The 22,622-nt window shown below is 42.2% G+C and overlaps 1 protein-coding gene across 1 annotated transcript in view; it reads right to left on the bottom strand.

Moving 5' to 3' along the window:
- Positions 1 to 9,052: 9,052 nt before the first annotated feature.
- The window catches only part of Cox11 (Cytochrome c oxidase copper chaperone COX11), a 263,017-nt gene continuing 249,447 nt past the window's right edge, over positions 9,053 to 22,622 (bottom strand). The window contains exon 4 of the mRNA XM_067110185.1: positions 9,053 to 9,177. Coding sequence (XP_066966286.1) covers positions 9,070 to 9,177 — 108 coding nt within the window. The 3' untranslated portion in view covers positions 9,053 to 9,069. The remainder of the gene's footprint in view (positions 9,178 to 22,622) is intronic.

The raw sequence follows: 22,622 nt of genomic DNA, 5'->3' as shown, positions 1-22,622 counted from the left end.
GCATCCATGCCTTCACAGACATCGCCGTCCTGTCAAAACCATTAATGTGGGCATGGTCTGAATCATCAGCGACTGGCGCGTACAACTACACACGTTCGTAATCTCATCTGAATGTGCACACCGTTGTAGTAAATGCTCATTACGTATGACGTCGTGGTGTTGTAATCAGCTGATTTTTTTTTTTTTTTTTTTTTTTTAGGCCCGAGGCCCGCGACTGATGCTGATCGGTCGCCAAACCCAGCCATTACGACAGTTGCGGTCTTGAATCGACAATTTGTGACAGGGGCATTAATCGTCATGAATTGTCATGCCTTCACGGAAGTTGCCATCCTGTAAAAACCATTAAATGTGGGCGTGGCCTAAATCTTTGGTAACTTGCGCATATGACTATGGACTTACGTAATCTCATCTCGACCTACAAAATGCTGCCATAAATGGTTCACTGTGTATGACGTCATGGTGTCCTAATCAGCAGTTTATTTATTTATTTTTTTTTTTGTGGCCCAAGGCCCGCGATTATGCCGATTGGTCACCAAACCCAGCCATTACGATGGTCGCGGTCTTGAATCGCCGATGTGTGACCCAGGCATTACTGTCATGAACCCATTTTAAATCATTTGCAGTGCACGTCGGGAATCGTGTCACTGGTTTTTAGTGAATTTTAAAAACAGTTGTTTCCGGCATAGTAGGAGCAAAACAAGAAAAGTATCATAAGAGGAAGGTATAAATAAACTGCATGCATTACAAGAACTGAAAAAACAGAAGGAATTGGATCAAATGATATTGGTACAAATGCAAGTCTATTGGAGAAATGCCTTGAAGCACATTTCTTTTCATCTAATTATTCGGTAATTATTATTATTATTATTATTATTATTATTATTATTATTATTATTATTAAAATAGTTTAACCAGACCACTGAGCTGACTATCAGCTCTCATAGGGCTGGCCCGAAGGATTAGGATGAAATGACAAGTCTAGGCTATAGGCCTAGCACTGGGACCTAATAGGTCATTCGCCAATGATGAATGAACGAAAATGAAAATGAAATTAAAAGCTGTAAGATGGCATACGCTTTAATATTGGAACACACTCACACAATAAATACATTTATACTTATGCTTCCATATATACTCACTAAAAAGGTATATTAAAATTCAAAATAAATTAATTAAAATTATAAAATTTACTTGTTGTAAAATTCATTATACTGGTTGATTGGTTTTTTATATTTTATCCATTAATTCGCAGCTTCTTATGAACATTAAAATGGGTACTATTGAGAATGTTGAAGATTTCGACAAAATTTCTGTTATTGGTCTATTTCCAAAATTCGACAATCGCTGCAGGTTATATTTTGAACATTCACACAGTACATGTTTAACTGTTATCAACACATTGCAATCTGGGCATTTGGGAGGAGGGCCACAAGGACTGTTCATTAAGTGTCCATGTGTCAAACGAGTATGGCCTATTCGAAGACGCGTCAGAATTACTTGTGCGTGTCTCTCTCTCTCATATGATGAACTTCATTTTCCAACACTGGATTTTATCTGTTTTAATTTATTATTTTCGGGTTCTTCGTTCCATATATTTTGCAGCTTTCTTACAATGACTGTTTTTATATCTTGTATAGTCACTAATAGCGATGTCTACATTTGCTCTCGTCACGTGGACCGCTTCTTTAGCTGCTTTATCAGCCGCTTCATTTCCCTTAATCCCTACATGGACAGGGATCCAACATATTTCAGTATTTTTCCCTTATTATATAATTTATGGAGTGAAAACTTTATATGTTGTACTATATTAATTTTTTTATTATAGCTTTGAATGGCTTCTATGGAGCTTCTGGAGTCGCTATAAATCACAAAATTATTACATGAGGCTTCTCTAATTATTTCTATGGCTGATACTATTGCACATAACTCAGCTGTAAATACTGAGGCGTTATCTGGTAGAGAGAGCTGATACGTTTTGTTTGGGGATACTGCAGCATATCCCACTCCGTATTGTGATTTAGATCCGTCGGTGTATATTGCATAATGTGGACCTTTTCGGATTATATGTTCTACTGTATGTTGTCTATGGTATTCTGGAGTATATGAATGACTTTTTGATAAGTATTTCAAGTGTGTACAAATTCTCGTTTTATTCATTGTCCAAGGAGGAGGTAATTTTAATATTAAAGGTAATTGTATATTTGTATTTAGCGACTCAAACAATGTTTTAGCTCTAATTGGGAAAGGAGGTGGATGATTATTTATAAACACATCTCTTAATCCAAATAATTTTTTGGTTGGAGAATCATTTGTCTGAATTCTCAGAGCACTTTTCATTGTTACTAGCTCTCTATGGAGAGACAGAGATAGTTCACCACATTCAACTTGTAAAGAAGACGTTGGTGTTGATCGAAAAGCTCCTGAACACATTCTAAGACCTTCATTATGAACTGGGTCTACCGTTTTCAGCATTGTGTCTGATGCCGAGCCATATATTTCACTTCCATAGTCAACGATAGACAGCACTGTTGCTTTATACAGTAAAGTAAGTGTATGTCTACCGACTCCCCAAGTAGTGTTCGGTAGTTTTTTTAATTAGGTTTAATGCTCTTTTACATTTTGATTTCATGTATGTTATGTGGGCTTTCCAATTCAAGTGAGTATCAAATACTAATCCCAAAAATTTTGCTGTTTGGCCAATTGGTATGGAATGATTTCTGATTTTTAAATTTATTTCTTCACCTTTTTTCCACTTTTTATTTTTATAAAGCATTACTGCTCGAGTCTTTTGTATAGAAAATTTGAAGCCTACAGATGAGACCCATTTATCTATTTTTATTACAGTTTTATTAATGATCCGCTGTGCATGTTTTACGCAAGATGCTGAATAATATATGGCAAAATCAGCCATGTACAAGTTACTTTTAATTCCAATAGGCAGATTATTACTGATATCGTTTACTGCTAAAGTAAACAGTGTGCCACTAAGGACGCTTCCATGTGGAACACCATTTTCAAGTGGAAATGTACCTGACAATACATCATCAATTCTCACTTGAAAAGTGCAATTTGTCAGAAAGTTTTGGATAAACCTAGGTAAATGTCCACGGATGTTATTTTTATATAACGTTTTTAATATTGCATACCTCCATGTAGTATCATATGCCTTTTCAGTGTCAAAAAAGACGGCTATAGTAATTTGTTTTCGTTCAAATCCTCTCCGTATGTGGTCTTCCACGTTAGACAGAAAATCCAGTGTCGATCTGTTACTTTGTGACCCAAATTGAGTGGGAGTCAAAATTTTGTTTTCTCGAATGTGCCATGTTAGTCGAGCATTTACCATTTTTTCTAGTAATTTGCATAGACAACTAGTTAAGGAAATTGGTCTGTAATTGTTTACATTACTGGGATCTTTTCCAGGTTTAGGGATAGGAATAATTATAGCTTTACGCCATTCATTAGGAAATAAATTTTGAAACCATAAGTGGTTATAAAACTATAATAAGTATGTCTTTGCCAAAGGTGCTAAATGGCAGATCATTTCAAAACAAATACTGTCACCTCCAGGGGCAGATTTATTGCTGTTCAACAGAGCAAATCCTAACTCTTCCATATTAAATTTTCTGTTGTAATATATATCTTCTATGGTTTCAAAATTTATTGTTATTAACTCTGTATTATTTTTCTTTGTTCGGAAATGCTCATCTAAATTTTTGTTGCTACTTACTTTTGCTAAATTTTCACCTATTACATTACTTATTTCTTTAGGATCAAGTATTCTTTTCCCATCTTTTACTATGGCATGTCTAGGTGGTTTAACATGGGTACCATTTATTTTCCTGAATTTTTCCCATATTTTTTGTATGGGAGTATTATTGGAGAGATCTGATACATATTTTCTCCATGAAATGATTCTTCCTTGTATTACTTCTCTTTTAAATTTTGCAGATATTTTGTTATATAGAGGTTTTAATGTATTTATTTCTAATAATAATATAGTCAGCTTTCATAAGATTCCTTCTAATATCGGTAATGTTTTGTTTATTTTGCTGATTTTTCTATTCAAATTATCTAATCATCTTCAAATTTGGTGTTTTATTTTTATTAATTCTGTCAGTTTTTCAGACCACCATGGGACTTTGTGTTTTGTTGGAAGAGATTTGGATTTTGGTATTGCTTTATCTGCTGCATTTGTAATGAAATCAACAAGAAATTTATTAGTTTCATTACGGTCTTTTAAATATTCAAATGGTGGGATATTCCTAGTGTGGAGTTCATATTGTTCCCAATCTGCTTTATAAATGTTATAATGAGGGACATGCTTGGTGGGATTATTTTGTAATAATGAAATTAATATTGGGAAATGATCACTTGTATGCAAGTCGTCAACTGTATTCCAATCCAATCTGTCAACTATATTTGTTGTACATAGAGTTAAGTCGATTGAGGAAAATGTTCCATGTGTTTTAGAAAAATATGTGTTGATTTCGTTATCATTTATACAGCACATGTCATTTGAATTTATGAATTCTTCTATTTTACTTCCTGCTCTATTTAAGTCTGTACTATTACAGTCCCGAATCTGGTTGTGGGCATTAAAATCACCTATTATTAATGTAGGTTCCTTGGCATTATTAAGTAATTCTTTAAGTTTATCAGAGTCAATTTTTATTGGGTTGGTTGTATAAATTATAAATTACATAATTATTGTTTTTATTCGTATTCTAATACTCGATATTTGCAGATCATTAAAGTTTACAGGTACGTTGTCATAACATATTTTGTTATGTACATATATAGCAGTACCTAAATTTCCTTCTTCCTCTCTAGATGAAGATGCTAAGGTATATTTACCTATTGTTGATATTGTTTTGTTGACATGTTGTAAACATAATATCTTAGGTTCGTATTCTTTTAGTAATCTTTGTATTTCTCCTAGGTGTAATCTGGTCTGCAGACCATTTACGTTCCATTATATGATATAGCTATTGAAAATATTTTATTATAACGGTCGAGTTTTACTCTCTTTTTTTGTATTATCAACTTGGATTTTTTCTAATAATTTACTCACGACATTCATTTGTTTTTCTTTATAATATACTAAGTGCTCAACGCACATGCAACCTTTTTCATGGGGACTCAAATCTGTGGTTTCTTTTTTTCTATATTTCATAAAGTTTCTTATAATGTTTGTTAAATCATCTTTTATTATGTTTTTGTTATTGTTGCACAATGCAATGAAATAATCATTACATCCACAAGAGTTGTCATGTATATTTCTTTCTTTATTTGTTCTTGTTGTACCAATTATTGGTGATGGAGTAATCTCTTCTCCTTTAACATATTCATTGTTGTCTAAGGTACGGTTGTCTTCCACTTCTTCGGTATTTTGGATATCTGTATCCATTGGTTTTACTATTATTTTAGGTGATAAAGGTGTATTCTTAACTTGTTTTTGTTCTTTCTTTATATATTTTGTCTTTGATTTGACCGATGTTTCTGTAACAATTGTTGGTTTCTTTGTTTTGGGTGGTGTTCTTTCCAATGGCCTTTTTTTATCTTTAATTTCCAGTCCATCAGGTTCCTCCTTTGTTACTTCCGTAGTAGCATCTTCCTGTATTCCTGTTTGCATTAATATTTCAAATGAATTGGATAAAATATTATCCATCCCATTTGTACCTGTTTCTTTATTCTTTACCGTTTTAGTTTTTATTTCTAAAGCATTAATTTCTTCTTGAGATTTACTTTTCCGTGCTCCGTTATTTCTGTTTGTATGCATTTTTGTTTCATTATTGGTTTTTGTTGTTAAAGAATATGTACGTTTCTTAGACGGATCTTGAATTCCTCTTACTTTCAATTCTAATTTAGCTTCTTTTACAGTCATTCCAGTTCTTTCTTGCTATATTTTCAACTCTGTATTGTATATATAGTACATACATTCTTTGGATCTTGCATGATGGTTTTGCCTACAGTTTATGCACTTTGGTTCGCTGCACTTCCATTGTGTGGCATGTTCTTCAGATCCACAATATGCGCACACAGGGTCACTTCGACAATATTTTTTCGCGTGTCCATATTTACTACAATTCTGACATTGTAGCGGTTTTGGGACGTATGGTCTTACTTCTCTGGTTTGGCCTAAAATTTTTATTTTCTGAGGTAGGTCTTGACCCTTAAATTTTATTTTTGCGAATTTTAAGACTTGTTTATTCATCTGTTTACTTGGCAGATCATATAGTTCGCAATCCTGTACTTTGGGGTATCTCTTTTTAAGTGAGTCTAATAGTATTTTCTTTTCAACTGGCTCGTTATTATTCTCAGGAAGTACAATGGTACCCTGAATACTGTTCATAGTATCCTGTTTTTTTTATTTTTAAATTTATGTTATCTATATTTTTTCATTGTTAGATAATTTTCAGACTGACTTTTTGTTGTGGCCTCTATCAGCCAAGTCTTTTCTTTTATTTGTCTAAACGACATTTCAGTTGTAGAGTGTCTGCTTAATAAATAATTTTCCAACTTGAGTGCTGATATTTTCTGGTCAGCTTCTAAGGTTAGAAACCTTGACCAACTGCCACTCCCAAAGAGGGAGTCAAAGTGAGTCAAGGTTGGGTCAAAACGGTATTTACTTTTTATTGGTTTCCTCTGTACTGGAGCATATGGCTCCAGTGTTATTACATTCTGATTTTGTTTTGGCTTTTCTAAAGAAGGATTTTCAGATGATGTTCCAGTGGTTGTCAACTGTGCTGATTCGCTACCATCAAAGGGTCCAGGGGTGCAAATCCTTATACTGACTTGTCATAAAGATTGAGGGGAGAGCGAGAAAAAAAAAAGAAACCTGAAAACCTTAAAAAAATATCATCAGCCTTTCATGGAGTTTATTCTTCCACTATTGGCACAAGTGAGAACTGACTCCCAAATACCTGCCCCCTACCCTACCCCACAGGGGGATGGCACAACATGATTAGAGTGACCCACGTGTAAGCCAAACCCGCTTGCTAGGACTGAGAGCATTACAAGAATACAATCATCCCCACCCTAATCATGTTATGGGCAAACCGGATAGATTGCTGAGAGTCCTATCCCTAGAACCAGACCCCCCTGGAATCCGTGGTCCAGCCCTAAAGAATAGTTCCACCTGATATCTCTCAGGTCCGAACATTATCGGGCAGTTGATGGTCCTACCACAGTTCCCATTATATAGCTTCGGATATAAACCCATCCCCAGCCATGATATCTTTTCCTATTTATCAGGTCTAATAAATTTTAGTAACAGTGGAAAATTCCACATAATTTAATCCAAACAAATATATAATGCCATATGGGACTCTTGGACTTAAACCTGGGAACAGATTCCTTGGGTTCAAGAGCCCCCTCACCACGCCAAGGTGGTCCCAAGTTGAGGGGGATTATTCGGTAATGATTAGGGGATGTTTCATATATGAAGAAATACTTTTACTGCAAAAATCAACTTCCTACCTATCGTAGTTTCATAATTACAAAATAATTACTATTTTTAATTCATTCTTTTGCTCTTAAAATTTATATTTCAAAAAAGTAAAAGAACATATCTCGAAGAAGGCTGAACAAAAGTCCAAGAAACTTTCACAGCATGTGTCATTAATTTAGCATCAGTTAAAATATTTTTGACTGCTACTTTTTCATGTATATTATTTATGAAAAATTACAAGTTTTTTTTCAACCGTAAAATTTATAAACTTTGGAGTCATGTTTTATGGTTTCCTAATGTGGGAATTTTGAATATTACTTTTTCAATAAGATGTAAAAATTTTAATTAAATCCCTTCAATTATAAGGTCACAATGCTCACATACATAATGGGTACTTATGGCATGGGTAATCCCCTTAGCTCATATCTCTGCACCAATGGGCAAGTTGGCAAAAGATCATATGGTTGACCCGGATGAATGTCTGATACACCTGTTATACACCAGGTGTGTTTGGAATATTTTAGCTCCTCAGCATTTTCTTGACAGCCCACTAATTGGTGGGAAGGTTGGGCGGCGTCTGTTTTAACAACGGGTAAGTATACAATTAGTACAGTATTTTGCATTCTATAAAGACAACTTTTCAATGAATAAGAACAGGATTCAAAATCATAAAACAAAGAAAAAGTTCTTATCACACTCATGGGAAAAATAGTGTCAGTTTGACACAGTTTAAACACTCGTACAAAATATAGAGTCAGTGTAACAATCTGTACGACAAAGTGCAAAAAGTTAGACAAACCAATTTCCTAACGACAATTAAAATTGAGAGACAAGTCAATTCAACAATTCTATGACAGTTATTATTATTATTATTATTATTATTATTATTATTATTATTATTATTATTATTATTATTATTATTATTATTATTATTATAGTTTAACCAGACTACTGAGCTGACTATCAGTATGTTGATGAATGAATGAAAATGAAATTAAAAACTGCACAAAGGCAAGTGCTCCCATACTGAAACACACGCACAGACTATGAATACATTTACTCATGTTTCCATTGTAAGGGCGACAAATCGCGCCTCTCCTTCCTTTTGTTTCTCCTTTCGGATGTACATTAATCACGTTATGTGTTTTACCTGTCTTTATTTCAGATTCTTTATGTACCTCATCTTATGTATCATTGTACGCCCTTTCTGCCGATATACATATCTACCTTTTATATGCCATGTAACGAATGTTGTACATATTTTTATGCTTGCCAGAAAACACAAATCTTGTATGGATGCAGCGGGGGGCTTGGCTTTTAAGAGGTGTCAAAGAAACGAGCAGGATAAGGTTACTGCTACTTTACTGTGGACACAGGCGGTTTATATAGCGGCGGACTGACGTCACGCCGAGGAATACAATGAGAACAAGGGTGACCTGAGGTCAATAACATTTGACAATAAAAAAACACTAAACAATAGCAGAGTTGAATACATTCTGAGCCCTGAAAGAAGGAACACATAACACACAATTTGGTAGCAGCTAAGTTTTTACATAAAACAATTTAATTGATTAGGTATGTCTGAATTTTGCGTGACCCGTTACCCAGGAGCGGCGACCCTAGGAGAAGCGAAGAAAACGGGTCGGGGTCACCACAGAAAACCCGCTCAGCAGGGACTTTACTGGGTCGCCCGCTACCTTTCCGTCCGCTTTTTGCCTTACAAACATCTGTCGAGAATAATAAAGAATCAGTCTCTGTTTTGATATTTCTCTTGAACCTCACACCATATATACATACTAAAAAGGTATATTAAAATTCAGAATAAGTTAAGTAACATTTAAAAATTTTTTTTAAAATTCCTTAAACGCCCTAAGTTTTCGTATTTTCATATTTTATTAATTAAATCACAGTTCCTCATGAACATGAAAATCGAAATTACTGAAAATGTAGATTATGATAAAATTTCCTCACTGACTTATTTCCAGCTGAAGTCTTTGGTCATACTTTGGGCACTCACACAACACATGCCCGACCGTTATTATCACCAATTAAAATCAGCCTAGCCTATGCATAATTTAAAGTTTGGCATAGGCTACTACAAGTGTAACACACCGGTCTAAGTTAATAAATCCAGGTCTACTCTTAGCTTGACCTGGTACTTGACATCGGAGTAGGATGAATCTTTATTTTTGTTTAGGGTTGGGGGAAGCACTGACTCCCGTGGTTTGTTTAATGTTTCTTAGTAAGAGGATACATGGTGTAAACAACTTATTCTTAGTGGATTCCTTCCATAATTGTTAGAACTGTTTCCTAAAGTGGTACTTATACTGGTTCCCTTTTACAAGGGAGAAATATGACATTTCACATGAAAATAAGGGGAGCTACATTCCTTCTCTCATGCCATCGTACACATCTCGAACCATGTATCTCTATAGACCTTGGCTCGAACAATGCGACTTGAGCTTACGTAACTACGCACTTAGTTACATTTACGCACTTACGTGCTCACACTTGATCACAGAAAATCTCAGCTTCGAGTGGTTTACTTAACGTCTTGATAAGATGAAAAACAATTCGTTTTTCCAGTCCACCAATTATGAAGGGTATTGTCATTAATTTGAATGAAGGATTTCTGTCATTACATCACTTTACCCCTATAGAAATTGGTTTTCATTTATCAAGGACAACCAGTCCCTTACATTGCAATATTTAGGGTAGACTATAAATCTAACAATAACAATACAGGTCTCGCAAACAGTAAATACTTCCTATCTCTCAACCAGAGATATAAACTGCAACATTTAATCAGTAAGGTTTGCTAACAGACTTACAGAACAAGTTGTGGGATGCCACCCTTAAGGCGTGTTTCTACCTAACCATCCTAATAATTTTACCAAGCTAAACACTTATGTAAAAGTGATCTTAAATTTAGTTAAGAGAGATAGAGTATACCTTAGTTTAACCAGACCACTGATCTGATTAACAGCTCTCCTAGGGCTGGCCCGAAGGATTAGACTTATTTTATGTGGCTAAGAACCAGTTGGTTACCTAGCAACGGGACCTACAGCTTATTTTGGAATCCGAACCACATTATAGTGAGAAATGAATTTATATCACCAGAAATATATTCCTCTAATTCTTCATTGGTCGGCCAGAGATGCAAACTCGGGCTCAGCAGAGTGCTAGCCGAGAACTATATCAACCCATCCAGTAAGGAACTTAAATTCAGTTAAGATCTAGTCACTCCTCATCAGGGGTATAATCACTTATTATCATTTTTCTCACAACATTCACATACATCGTCATTCAGGCTCATTCACTCAACAACCATAAGCAGGAAAACTTTCCTTTGAAGATAATTTACTTCTTAAAGCATCCTAATGACTAGCTTACACAGCAGTCATATTGTGAGGTCTAAGAAGACAGAACTGGGTACTGATTGATTTATTACCTGGGCATAAGGTATACATAGCAGCATGTGGACGGAAACATGGTGCCTGACCCCAGGTCTCCGTGCCTGCACGCTAAGTGAGAGCAATTTGTGTTTGTTAACAGTCAATCAAATAACAATAACAAGAGACATAATGTACATACAGTGATAAAATATATATTGGCGAAAAGGCCAGGAAATTCTACATACAAATATATACATGAGATTCTTGCTGCGTTGATAGACGCGATACATGATCATCATTAATGGGTAAAGAAGACGCCTTTACAAGTACTCCCGCCCCCAAGACAATTATTATGAAAAAATGATTGGAAGATCTGTTGAATGTTAATCACAGTATCTCCCTGGGAGCAGGAGCGGACCCAGAGTTCTTGATACCTGAGGTTGTGGGCATTTTCGACTGCTGAGTCGCCTAGTGGTTTTGCTGGCGGATGAGATCCTTTGTGAGACCCTTGGGACGTCCTCAGCTCGTTTCAGGCTGCTGATCTTGTAAAGTACCTGCTCAATGCGTTCTCTATGGTGAAAATCCCGTTTTCTGCGGTGCCTTCACATCAACCTGGGGTCGGCCAGAAAACATGTGTTTCACCATAATAGTAAATTGTATATTTTATTGTCTTTCCAAATGATCATGCTTTATGTACAGAGAGAGCTGCCCGTGCCCTCGACCTCGCCCTCCAAACCCCCGGCAGGAGGGAAACCTCTTGGAAACATGAAATGCCCTCCAGGACCTCCTCCTCCTCCCCGAGACTGACAGCAGTGGAAGGCGCAAAGAAATCAGCCTGTCGAGGGAGATCTTCCTGCGGCAGCTACTGCTGGAGATCCGTGGGCAGATCATGGGCGCACACACCCTGTTGGTCAAGGATCTAATCAGGGTAGTGCAGCAGCTGGCGGATTCCACGAAGGTGGCCAAGCGGGCGACCACACCCGCACACTCCGCCAACTGCCTCCTGCCGGAGGACCCCACCATGGAGCCTGTCAACGTCGTCGAACAGAAAAGGCCGTCCCACCAGCAGAAGAGGGAGGGGCCAGGGCTTTGCTATTACCACCAGAGGTTTGGCAGAGCTGCCCAGAGATGTGAAGACCCCTGCCCTTTCTTCCCTTCAAAAAACGGAGGAGGCGGCGGCCAACCCCACAGGCCGCCATGGCAGCAGCAGTAGAAACACCAAGGGGCCCCTTACCAGTAGGGTTCTACGTCCGCAACACCATCTCCAGCAGGATGATGTTGGTCGACACTGGAGCCATGCGTTCAGTGTTTCTGCCTTCAGGAGAAGACCGCAGACGCCCACCGGACCCGACTGCCTCCCTGACGGCCACGAATGGGTCCCCCATCCTCTACTACGGCACCAAGCTCCTGTCGATCTCCATCCTTGGCCAGAGGTACAGCTGGGAATTCATCATCACCGACATCAGGATGCCCCCCTAGGGGTAGACTTCCTCGCCCACTTCAGACTGGCAGTCGACGTCACCCGCAAGCACCTGCTGGACACCGACTCCTGCCAGTCCCTGCCCTTATCGCCGGGCCCCAAGGAGCCCGCCATCTATTCCGTCGTGCCCCACCAGTACGGTTCCCTCCTGAAGGAGTTCCTGGAGGTCTTCAAACCCGAGCTCCGTCAGATGCCCGGGGCTCCTGCCAAACACGGGATATACCACCATATCAAAATAAAGGGCCCCTCAACGCACGCAAAGTTCCGACGGCTTCCCCCGCAACGCCTTCAGGAGGCCAAAAAGGCCTTCGCTGAGATGGAGATGATGGGCATATGCAGGAAGGCTCCCAGCCTGTGGTCCTCCCCCCTTTACATGGCAACTACAGGCGGCTGAACCTTGCAACAGAGCCCGAGCACTACCCCCTGCCGAACATGCAGGACCTGATGGCCTCTTTCCACAGGGCCAAAATATTCTCAAAAATGGATATTTTAAAGTCATATTTTCAGGTACCAGTAGCGCCGGAGGTCATCCCTGAAACCGCCATCATCACACCCTTCGGGTCCTAAGTCTTCGCCTTCTCCATCTTCGGCCCGAGAAACACGGGCGCAACCTTCCAGAGGTTGATGGACAGCATCCTGGGGGTCCTGGACTTCTGCGTTTGTGTAATTCCCCACGTCTTCGTCAGGGACGACGCTGTGCGCCCACCCTTAACTAGACCCTACAGAGGACCTTTCCTTGTACTGGAAAGGAACAAGAAGGCATTCCGAGTAGCCGTCCACGGTCGGGAAGACTGGATATCTGTAGATTATCTCAAACCCACATTCCTGGAGGAGGACATCGGAGGCGGTCCCCAAAGCCTCCCGCAGGGTGTGGCACCCCCTCGGACAGCCCCGTGCACAGGAAAGAGGCGTGGGCATCCCTGAAAAACCCAGAAACCAGACAGAAAGGCACCCCAACAAACCGCTCCAGAGGGTGCCGAGGAAGGCGACCACCCTCTCTAGTTGACATTGAGGAAGCGAGGCCCCCTTCGTCTCCCCAGCAGATACCTGCTTTGATCAGACATTACCTCCGTCTTGTGGGGGGGGGAGTATTGTAAAGTCCCCGCTCAACGCGTTCTCTATAGTGAACATCCTGTTTTCTATGGTGCCTTCACATCGACCTGGGGTCGGCCAGAACACGTTTTTCACCATAATTGTAAATTGTATATTTTATTGTCTTTCCAAATGATCATGCTTTATGTACATGTAACGAAGTATTTATGTTATGTATCAGACATCATTGATCACTATGTTTTCTGTATGAACCTGTCCTGTTTTTGTAGAGAATTAGTTTGACCTCAGATCACCTGTAAATCTTTGTACCCACGGTCTCTGCGAAGTACGCAGACATCCACACGCCACTTTATAAGCAGCTCGCTTCATCAATAAACTAGCGGTACTTGTCTTCCTGCTTATTATTTCGCACCTCTCTCACAATCTCTTCATCCGAGGTCTTGTTTTGTGGAGGAATTCTGGGACGTCTGCTGGTTTCCTCCCAGGTCCCTCTGTCCATTACGAAGGCTGGCTTTAACCTGTTGATAGATATCCAGCCTTTCTGCCCATGGATGTTGATGAGGTAGGCCTTGGATGTTCTACTGATGACTCGGTATGGTCCTCTGTATGGTCTGGTCAAGGGTGGGCGGTGGGCATCATTCCTCATGAAGATGTGTGTACAAGTTTTCAGGCCTTCTGGGCTGAAGTTATGGGTCCTGTCTGCGAAAGTCCTCTGGCAGGGCGCGAACTTCTTTGCAATTTCTCTTAATCTTGGAAGGGATGTATCCGGGTCGTCCAGCTCTGTGAGGAAGAATTCTCCAGGTATGGCCAATGCTTCATCGTAGACTTTTTCTGCGGGAGATTCCTCATCGTTTGCCCTTGGTGCGGTGCGGAGACCCAGCAGGACCCAGGGTAGCTGCTCCTTCCAATTCTCGTCAGTACAACGTGCCATCAGAACTGCTTTCAATGAACGGTGGGTCCTTTCCACCATACTGTTGGCCACAGTGGTGTATGCCATCATACTGTGGAGTGCTGTCCCTGTAAGGGACTACATGGCGGTCCTACAGGCACATGTGTGTGTGTGAATCATTCAATGGACAAAACAAGACAAAACATCCCACTTTCTCTCTCTACCTCCCTTGTGTCAGCTGGAGGGGACCACTCAAAGGAACGCAACTTCTACCATACAATATTCCTGTCTGTTTCTCTCTAACCATTGTTGTCTCGATTCATGTACAATCACCACTACTTGCACTGCCATGCAAGCATTCCAATCATGTACTCATAATGTTCCATCGAATCTTCTGTATCAAACTGTATGTTTCTGTTTGTGAAGATGCCAAATGTCTCACCATTTCACATATATTATGCTACTGCATTGTGTTCATTAATCTGTCTCAAATCTCATGCAAATGTCCATATGTGGAATTTCCTGGCCTTTCCATTGATATATGTTTTATCATTGTACGTTTATTATGTCTCTCACAATTGCTATCTGTTTGTCTGTCGACAAGCACAGATGTCCGAAACATAATCTGTTTTGCCTTGTCTGTGTGTAGAAACTACTTTGCAGCTCGCACCAGCCAATAACAACTTCAAAGATTCTGTACATTCACTCAGTAAGGAACCGCCAACAAACTAGATGACACCCAGCCAGTATGTCACTCAATACCTTCCTTACACTGGTGACCCAGGAGTGACCCGAACACCCACCCTTCTGATCTGGTCGGGGCCCCACACTAAGGTCTTTGGACGTCCCTTGAGGACCTCCGTCAGGGGGGCCATGGTGTGAGCAATCCCCGGGATGAATCTTCTGTAGTAGTTGACCATCCCCTACCTCTGATGGAGGTAGGGGTGGGGAACTTCTCGGCGGCTTCAACCTTCGACGACATTGGGCGGATGCCATCTGGGGATATCTCGTGGCCCAGGAACTCTACCTTCTCAACGCCAAAGGTGCATTTGTCGAACCTGATGAAAAGGCCATTATCCTGCAGGCGCTGTAGGACCTTGCGGATGTGTCACAGGTGTTCCTCCCGCGATCTGGAAAAGATTAGGATATCGTCGACGTAGCAGATGCAGAAGTCCGAGTCCCCCAGGATGCTGTCCATCAACCTCTGGAAGGTCGCGCCCGCATTCCTCAGGCCGAAGGTGGGGAAGGCGAAAACATAGGACCCAAAGGGCATGACAATGGCAGTTTTGGGGATGTCCTCCGGTGCTACTGGTACCTGAAAATAAGACTTTAATAGATCCATTTTGGAGAATACTTTGGCCCCGTGGAAAGAGGCCGTCAGGTCCTGCATGTCCGGCAAGGGGTAGTGGTCTGGCTCTGTTGCCAGATTCAGCCACCTGTAGTTGCCTGCAGGGCCTCCAGGTGCCGTCCGCTTTCTGCACCATGTGAAGAGGGGAGGCCCACGGGCTGGGAGCCTTTTTGCATATGCCAATCCTTTCCATCTCAGCGAAGGCCTTTTTGGCCTCCTGAAGGCGCTGCGGGGGAAGTCGTTGGAACTCTGAGTGCATCGGGGGCCCTTCATCTTGATATAGTGGTATATCCCATGTTTGGCAGGAGTCCCGGGCATCTGGCAGACCTCGGGTTAGAAGACCTCCGGGAATTCCTTCAGGAGGGAACCGTACTGGTGGGGCATGATGGAACAGATCGCGGGCTCCCTGGGGCCTGGCAACAAGGGCAGGGACTGGCAGGACTGGGTGTCTAGCAGGCGTTTGTGGCCGACGTCGACTGCTAGACTGAAAAGTTAAGTATACCTTAGACCACTGAGCTGAAGCTCTCCTGGGCTGGCCCAAAGATTAGTCGTGGCTAAGAACCACTGGTTACTTAGCAGGAGTCCGCCCCAGGAGTGGAGTCCTGACGTCCTCGCTGATGAACTCCCAGCTGTACCTCTGGCCAAGGATGGAGATTGACAGGAGCTTGGTGCCATAGGAGAGGATGGGGGACCCGTTTGTGGCCATCAGGCAGGCAGTCGGGTCCGGCGGGCATCTGCGGTCCTCTCCTGAAGGCAGGAACACCGAACGCATGGCTCCAGTGTCGACCAACATTATCTTACCAGAGATAGCGTCGCGGACGTAGAACCCTAATGGTAGGGGGCCCGTGGGTGTTTTTGCTGCTGCTGTCACGGCAGCCTGTGGGGTTGGCTGCTGCCTCCTCCAATTTTTTGAAGGGAAGAAAGGGCAGGGGGCTTTGCACCTCTGGGCAGCTCTGGAGTATTGTAAGGGACTGCATGGCAGTCCTACAGGCACACGTGTGTGTGAATCATCCAATGGACAAAACAAGACAAAGCATCCCGCTTTCTCTCTCTCCCTCCCATGCGTCAGCTGGAGGGGACCACTCGAAGGAACGCAACTTCTACCATACAATATTCCAGTCTGTTTCTCTCTAACCATTGTTGTCTCGATTCATGTACAATCACCATTACTTGCATTGCCATGCAAACATTCCAATCATGTACTCATAATGTTTCACCAAATCTTCTGTATCAAACTGTACTCATAATGTTTCACCAAATCTTCCGTATCAAACTGTATGTATGTTTCTGTTTGTGAAGATGCCAAACGTCTCGCCATTTCACATATATTACGCTACTGCATTGTATTCATTAATCTGTCTCGAATCTCGTGCAAATGTCCATATGTAGAATTTTCTGCCCTTTCCATTGATATATGTTTTATCATTGTATGTTTATTATGTCTCTCACAATCGCCATCTGTTTGCCTGTCGACAAGCACAGATGTCCAAAACATAATCTCTGTTTTGCCTTGTCTGTGTGTAGATACTACTTTGCGGCTCGCACCAGCCAATAACAACTTTGAAGATTCTGTACATTCACTCAGTAAGGAACCAACAATAAACTAGACAACACCCAGCCAATATGTCACTCAATACCTTCCTTACATCCCCATCAGGCGTGCCAGGGAGACCCAGATTTCCGACAAGAATGCCGGGCCCCTGTCTGTGGTTATATCGGCCGGCACACCGAAACAGCTTATCCAACTTGATAGTAGGGCTTCCGTGCAGGCACTTGTTGATGCTTCTACCATTGGGGTTGCTTCCGGCCATCATGTGGAACAGTCTATGATTGTCGGGAGGTATCTGGCATCCCCTGATTGCAGCAGAGGTCCTACAACGTCTACGTGGATGTGCCTGAAACACCGTTGTGGTTGAGGGAAGTCTCTGATGCCTGATTTCGTGTGCCTTGTGATCTTATTTGTCTGGCACGGTATGCAGTTCTTCGCCCATTCTCTTATGTCCTTCCTGATCCCACGCCACACAAATTTCTCTGTCATTAGGCACATTGTTGTTCGTCTTGATGGATTGGACAGCCCGTGGATGATGTCGAACGCCTGCTTTCTTTGTGACGTGGTTATCAGGGGGTGTGGGTGGCCTGTGCTGGTGTCACAGAGAAGTGTCAATCTGGATTCACCTATTGGCACGTCTTCCCACTTCAGTGCGGTAAGTGCTGTGCGGTAAGCTGCCGTTTCCGGGTCTGTGGCCTGTTCCTTCACCAGGTCTTTGTAGTCTATGCCCAGGTGGACTGAATTTATTTCAATCCTTGATAGGGTGTCGGCTACCGGGTTTGTCTTGCCAGGGACTTAACTGATGGTGCATCCAAATTCGGAGATAGCAGCCAGGTACCGTTGCTGTCTTGCTGACCATGCATTTCCTGCCTTCGTGGTCTGTCAGGATGGTGAATGGGCTGCCATCCAAGAGATACTTGAAGTACCGCACGGCTTGGTAGATTGCCAGCAGTTCCCTGTCGAATACACTGTAGCAGGTCTCCGGCAGCTTTAACTTGCTGCTAAAAAACGCAAGCAGGCGGGGGGAACTGTCTACTATCTGCTCCAGCACGGCTCCGCAAGCAACGTTGCTGGCGTCGGTGGTAAGTCTCAGAGGGGTGGTGGGGTCTTGATATGTTAAGGTGGTGGCTTTGGAGAGAGCTGCCTTCGTCTGTTCGAACGTCTTTTGCTGCAGGACTTCCCAAGTCAGTGCTTTTGGCTTCCCCTTCAGCATTCCAGTTAGGGGATACACGATGCGAGCGATGTCCAGCACGAATCGTCGGTAGTAGTTGACCATACCGAATACTCCTGCAGGGACTTGATCTTTTTGGTGGTGGAAAATCCTTCACTGCATCCAACAATGGAGGCCATGGGGCAGAACCTGTCAGAGAGACCTCATGTCCCAGGAAGTCTACCTTCTCCACTCCAAAGGTACACTTGTCGAATCTGACGACCAATCCGTTCTCCTGAAGGTATTTCAGCACAGCCCGGACGTGACCCAGGTGCTCCTCCGGGGACCTGGAGAAGATCAGGATGTCATCCATGAAGCAGACGCAGAAAGGTAGGTCCCCCAAGATGCTGTCCATCAGGCGTTGGAATGGGGCTCCGGCATTCCTGAGGCAGGAGGTGGAGTAAGAGAAGGTATATGTCCCGAACGGCTTGATGATGGCTGTTTTCAGAACGTCGTCGGGATGTACTGGCACCTGAAAATAGGACTTGAGCAAATCCATTTTTGTGAATATCTTGGCCCCGTGCAGGGCTCCTGTTAGGCCCTGCATGTTTGGCAGGGGATAGTGGTCCAGTGTTGACACTAGGTTCAGTTGACGATAGTCCCCACAGGGCCTCCAGGAACCATCTGGTTTCTTCACCATGTGGAGGGGGGATGCCCATGGACTCAATGCCTTTTTGCAGATACCCATCCTTTCCATCTTGGTGAATGCTCATTTAGCATCCTGGAGTTTCTTGGGTGGCAGCGGCGAACTTGGCATGTGCCAGTGGGCCTGTGGTGGTGATGTGGTGATGGATGCCGTGCTTGGCCTGGGTACCTGGCACCTGACGCAGTTCTGGCTTGAAGACATCTGGGAATTTGTGCAGGAGGGCGCTGTATTTGTTCAGTCAGATGGAGCATATGGCGGCCATTCCTGGTCCGGCAGAGAGTGGTCGGGAGCGGCAGGTTCTGGTAACCAGCAGGCGTTTTCAGCCGACCTCTACCAGCTGTCCGTGTTGTGCAAGGAAATCGGCGCCTAGTAAGGGAAACTCCACATCTGCATTGATGAAGGGCCATTCATATTTATAGCCCAGGATGGATATTCTGCGGGTCCAAGTTCCATAGCAGCGGATGGGCCTTCCATTTGCGGTCACTAGTGCGGCTGCGGCGCCGGACAAGCAGTCGTGGTCCTCCCCCGATGGCAGAAATACCGACTGCATAGCCCCCATGTCTATCCATCTTCCCGATTTGGTGTCATGGATGAAGAATCCTACTGCCTGGGATTCTCTAAGGTTTGTGGCCACTACTGCTATGGGTGGTCGCCTTCCTAGTTTTTCATGAAAGAACAGAGGGCTCTGCAATTCTTGGTGTCCTTTCCAAACCTCCGATGGAAGTAACACCAGGCTGGATTTGTCCTCGTCTTCTGCTCCTGCGGCGGCGCCTTCTTCCTGTATACCTCGTTGGCGTCCCCCTCTTCGGCTTCTGCTACCAGGCTGCAGGTGTTGCGGTGTGCTTGGAGGCTTTGGTGGCCTCGTGGAGTTTGTGTGCGTGGCTCACCAATTCGTCCATCAAGAGCACGTCTGCTTCCATGATTTGTGCCCTCCTCTCCTGTGGAAGGCACTGCAGGAATATTTCCTGTGACAAGCTGATCTCCCTCCTCCAGCCCAGCAGCATCAGGAGACCTCGTAGTTCATCCCAGGTGTCCCTGGGTGATGTCCCCCAGGGGCTGGTTCATCAGGTCAAGGGCGCGTTGGGCCCTCTCTGGGACAGGCATGGAGCACGTGTCAATGAGTTTCTTTCATAGGTCTTTGAACTTGACTTTGCCCAGCTGCGAGTCCAACCATGGGGTGATTTTGTTGAAGACCTCCTCCAGCAGCATTGTCATGGTGACTTCCGCTTTGGTTTCCTTGTCCGTGATTTTAGCTACACAGAAATGGACGTCTGCCCACAGGAACCAGGATGCAGTATTTTGCCGTGAGAATGGTGGCGGTTTCATCGCCTGGGTTATTGCTACCTTCGAAGGCGAGAGGGGGATGCAGAGGATCTGTGTCTCCTCGGAATGACTTTCTACCTCAGTGTCTGACATTTTGACTCGCACCAAAACATGAAGTAAGCACTGTATTTAGTCCGTTAATGGTGTTTGGGGCTCATCAGATGTCAAAACTATATGCCGTGTGGTCCCGTTAATGACTTCTGATTACGGTTGACTTGAATTGTAAATGGCAGGGCTAAACCATTCGAGGACACCAGAACGTACCTGAAGAAGGTATGCCGTAATTAGTCCTTTAGTGGCATGGGTGTTCTCCAAGGAAGGAGTTTTCAGAGGTCTAGACTTTGTCGCCATATGGTTCTATTAAAGGCTCTCTGAAGGTCAAGCAGCTGTAGTGAGTCTGTTAATGGCAAAGCCAAAACCCCTGTATTTACTGTCGTTCCTCGGGTCAACATTTGTGAGGTCAAAGAAGACAGAAATGGGTACTGATTGATTTATTACCTGGGCATAAGGTATACATAACAGCATGTGGACAGAAACGTGGTGCCCTACCCAGGTCTCCGTGACCCACACGCTGAGTGAGAGCAATTTGTGTTTATTAACAGTCAATTAAATAACAATAACAAGAGACATAATGTACATACAGTGATAAAATATATATTGGCGAAAAGGCCAGGAAATTCTACATACAAATATATACATGAGATTCTTGCTGCGTTGATAGATGCGATACATGATCATCATTAATGGGTAAAGAAGACGTCTTTACAATATAACTTGAACAACTCAACCAGAGTTTGTAAACCTTTTGGACGGGCTACTCTTCATACAAGACTCAACTGAGTACAAGTTCCATGGATACAATATACAAGAATATATACTTGGAAGTTGATATAATATATATATATATATATATATATATATATATATATATATATATATATATATATATATATATATATATATATAATTGTCTAAAACATGCAAATACAAAAATATTCTTCATAGAAAATACAAAAATACACAATACAGTATGAAAAATACAATTATCTAAAAGTTCTTCAATTAACCTAGAGGGAGGAACAACATTACTAGCACCTCTGGTTTGCACAGTACTCTTTGATTCACTACATCAGGAGTGATAACGTCCATTTCCTGTGTTTTTACTAACCACTGCTCTTGTCTTATAAAGAGTTTCACCTTGTCAGCAGCACGTTCAATTATGGTTTGGTCAAACATGTTTTTCAGCTCATATTTAGCACCATCTCCAAGCACTGGGGTTTAGTTTCTTACTAGCGCTAGGAATCACATTTTCATTTTTAACCCACACATGAGCGTTTGCATTCACTTTCTCATTTTTCCTCTTTTGATTGGCTATTGCACGATACTTGCTGGCCATCTCTCTATTAGCTTTCTGAATTATATCACGAGCCTTTGCAATGGCACAGTCTTCTACATCATCAGTAATTGTGGGTAACAGACTAATCACTTGTCTAGGTGCTCTACGGGAGAAAAATACATAGTGGGTTTGTTAACCAAGAGTGGTATGAACAGCAGAATTGAGCAGACGCTGTGTTTCACCTTAGTACTTGGGCCATTACATTTAGTACTGTTGTCATGGTTCTATGCATCCTTTCACTTACACTGTGTCCTTGTGGATGATATGGGGTAATACAACCAGTATTTATCTTATGTTCTTGGCATAATTGTCTAAGTTGGTTTGAGGTGAATTCAGCACCATTATCAAGAATGACTGTCACAGGCACACCAAAGTCATTCAAATAGACGAGGAGTTTTTGCTTACTTCCTCTGTAGAATTACTTCCCAATAGATAGAACTTAACATACCTGCTGTAATGATCAGTAACAGTCCATACATATCTATGTATAACCATTTGCACCAGATAGCATATCAGTTAAATCAGGACTGATTCGCTCTAGAGGCTTAGTTACAGGAGGCAGTTCTTGGAAATGTTTTTGTAAAGAACTACTGGCTTTATGTTTTTGGCACATAACACATTCACTTACATATTTGGTAACATCAGTTCACAATGCAGGCCAATAGAACAGGTTTTCAATAGCATCAATTGTTTTGCATATACCTAGGTAACCTGACACTGATTCATGACCAAACTTCAAAGCTCCCTTTGTTAAATCCTTAGGAATTACTAATCTCAATTGAATTGAGTTTTCATTTTTATCTGCACTGAGATACAACAATTCTTCATACAACAGGAATTGATTAATCAAAGCTCTAGGAAACCTCTTACATGGTAATTTACC

The sequence above is a fragment of the Macrobrachium rosenbergii genome, chromosome 10 (genome assembly GCF_040412425.1).
Source record: "Macrobrachium rosenbergii isolate ZJJX-2024 chromosome 10, ASM4041242v1, whole genome shotgun sequence".
Taxonomy (NCBI): domain Eukaryota; kingdom Metazoa; phylum Arthropoda; class Malacostraca; order Decapoda; family Palaemonidae; genus Macrobrachium; species Macrobrachium rosenbergii.
Note: the sequence above shows the minus strand (reverse complement) of the source record. Positions and strands in the feature narration are given on the sequence as shown.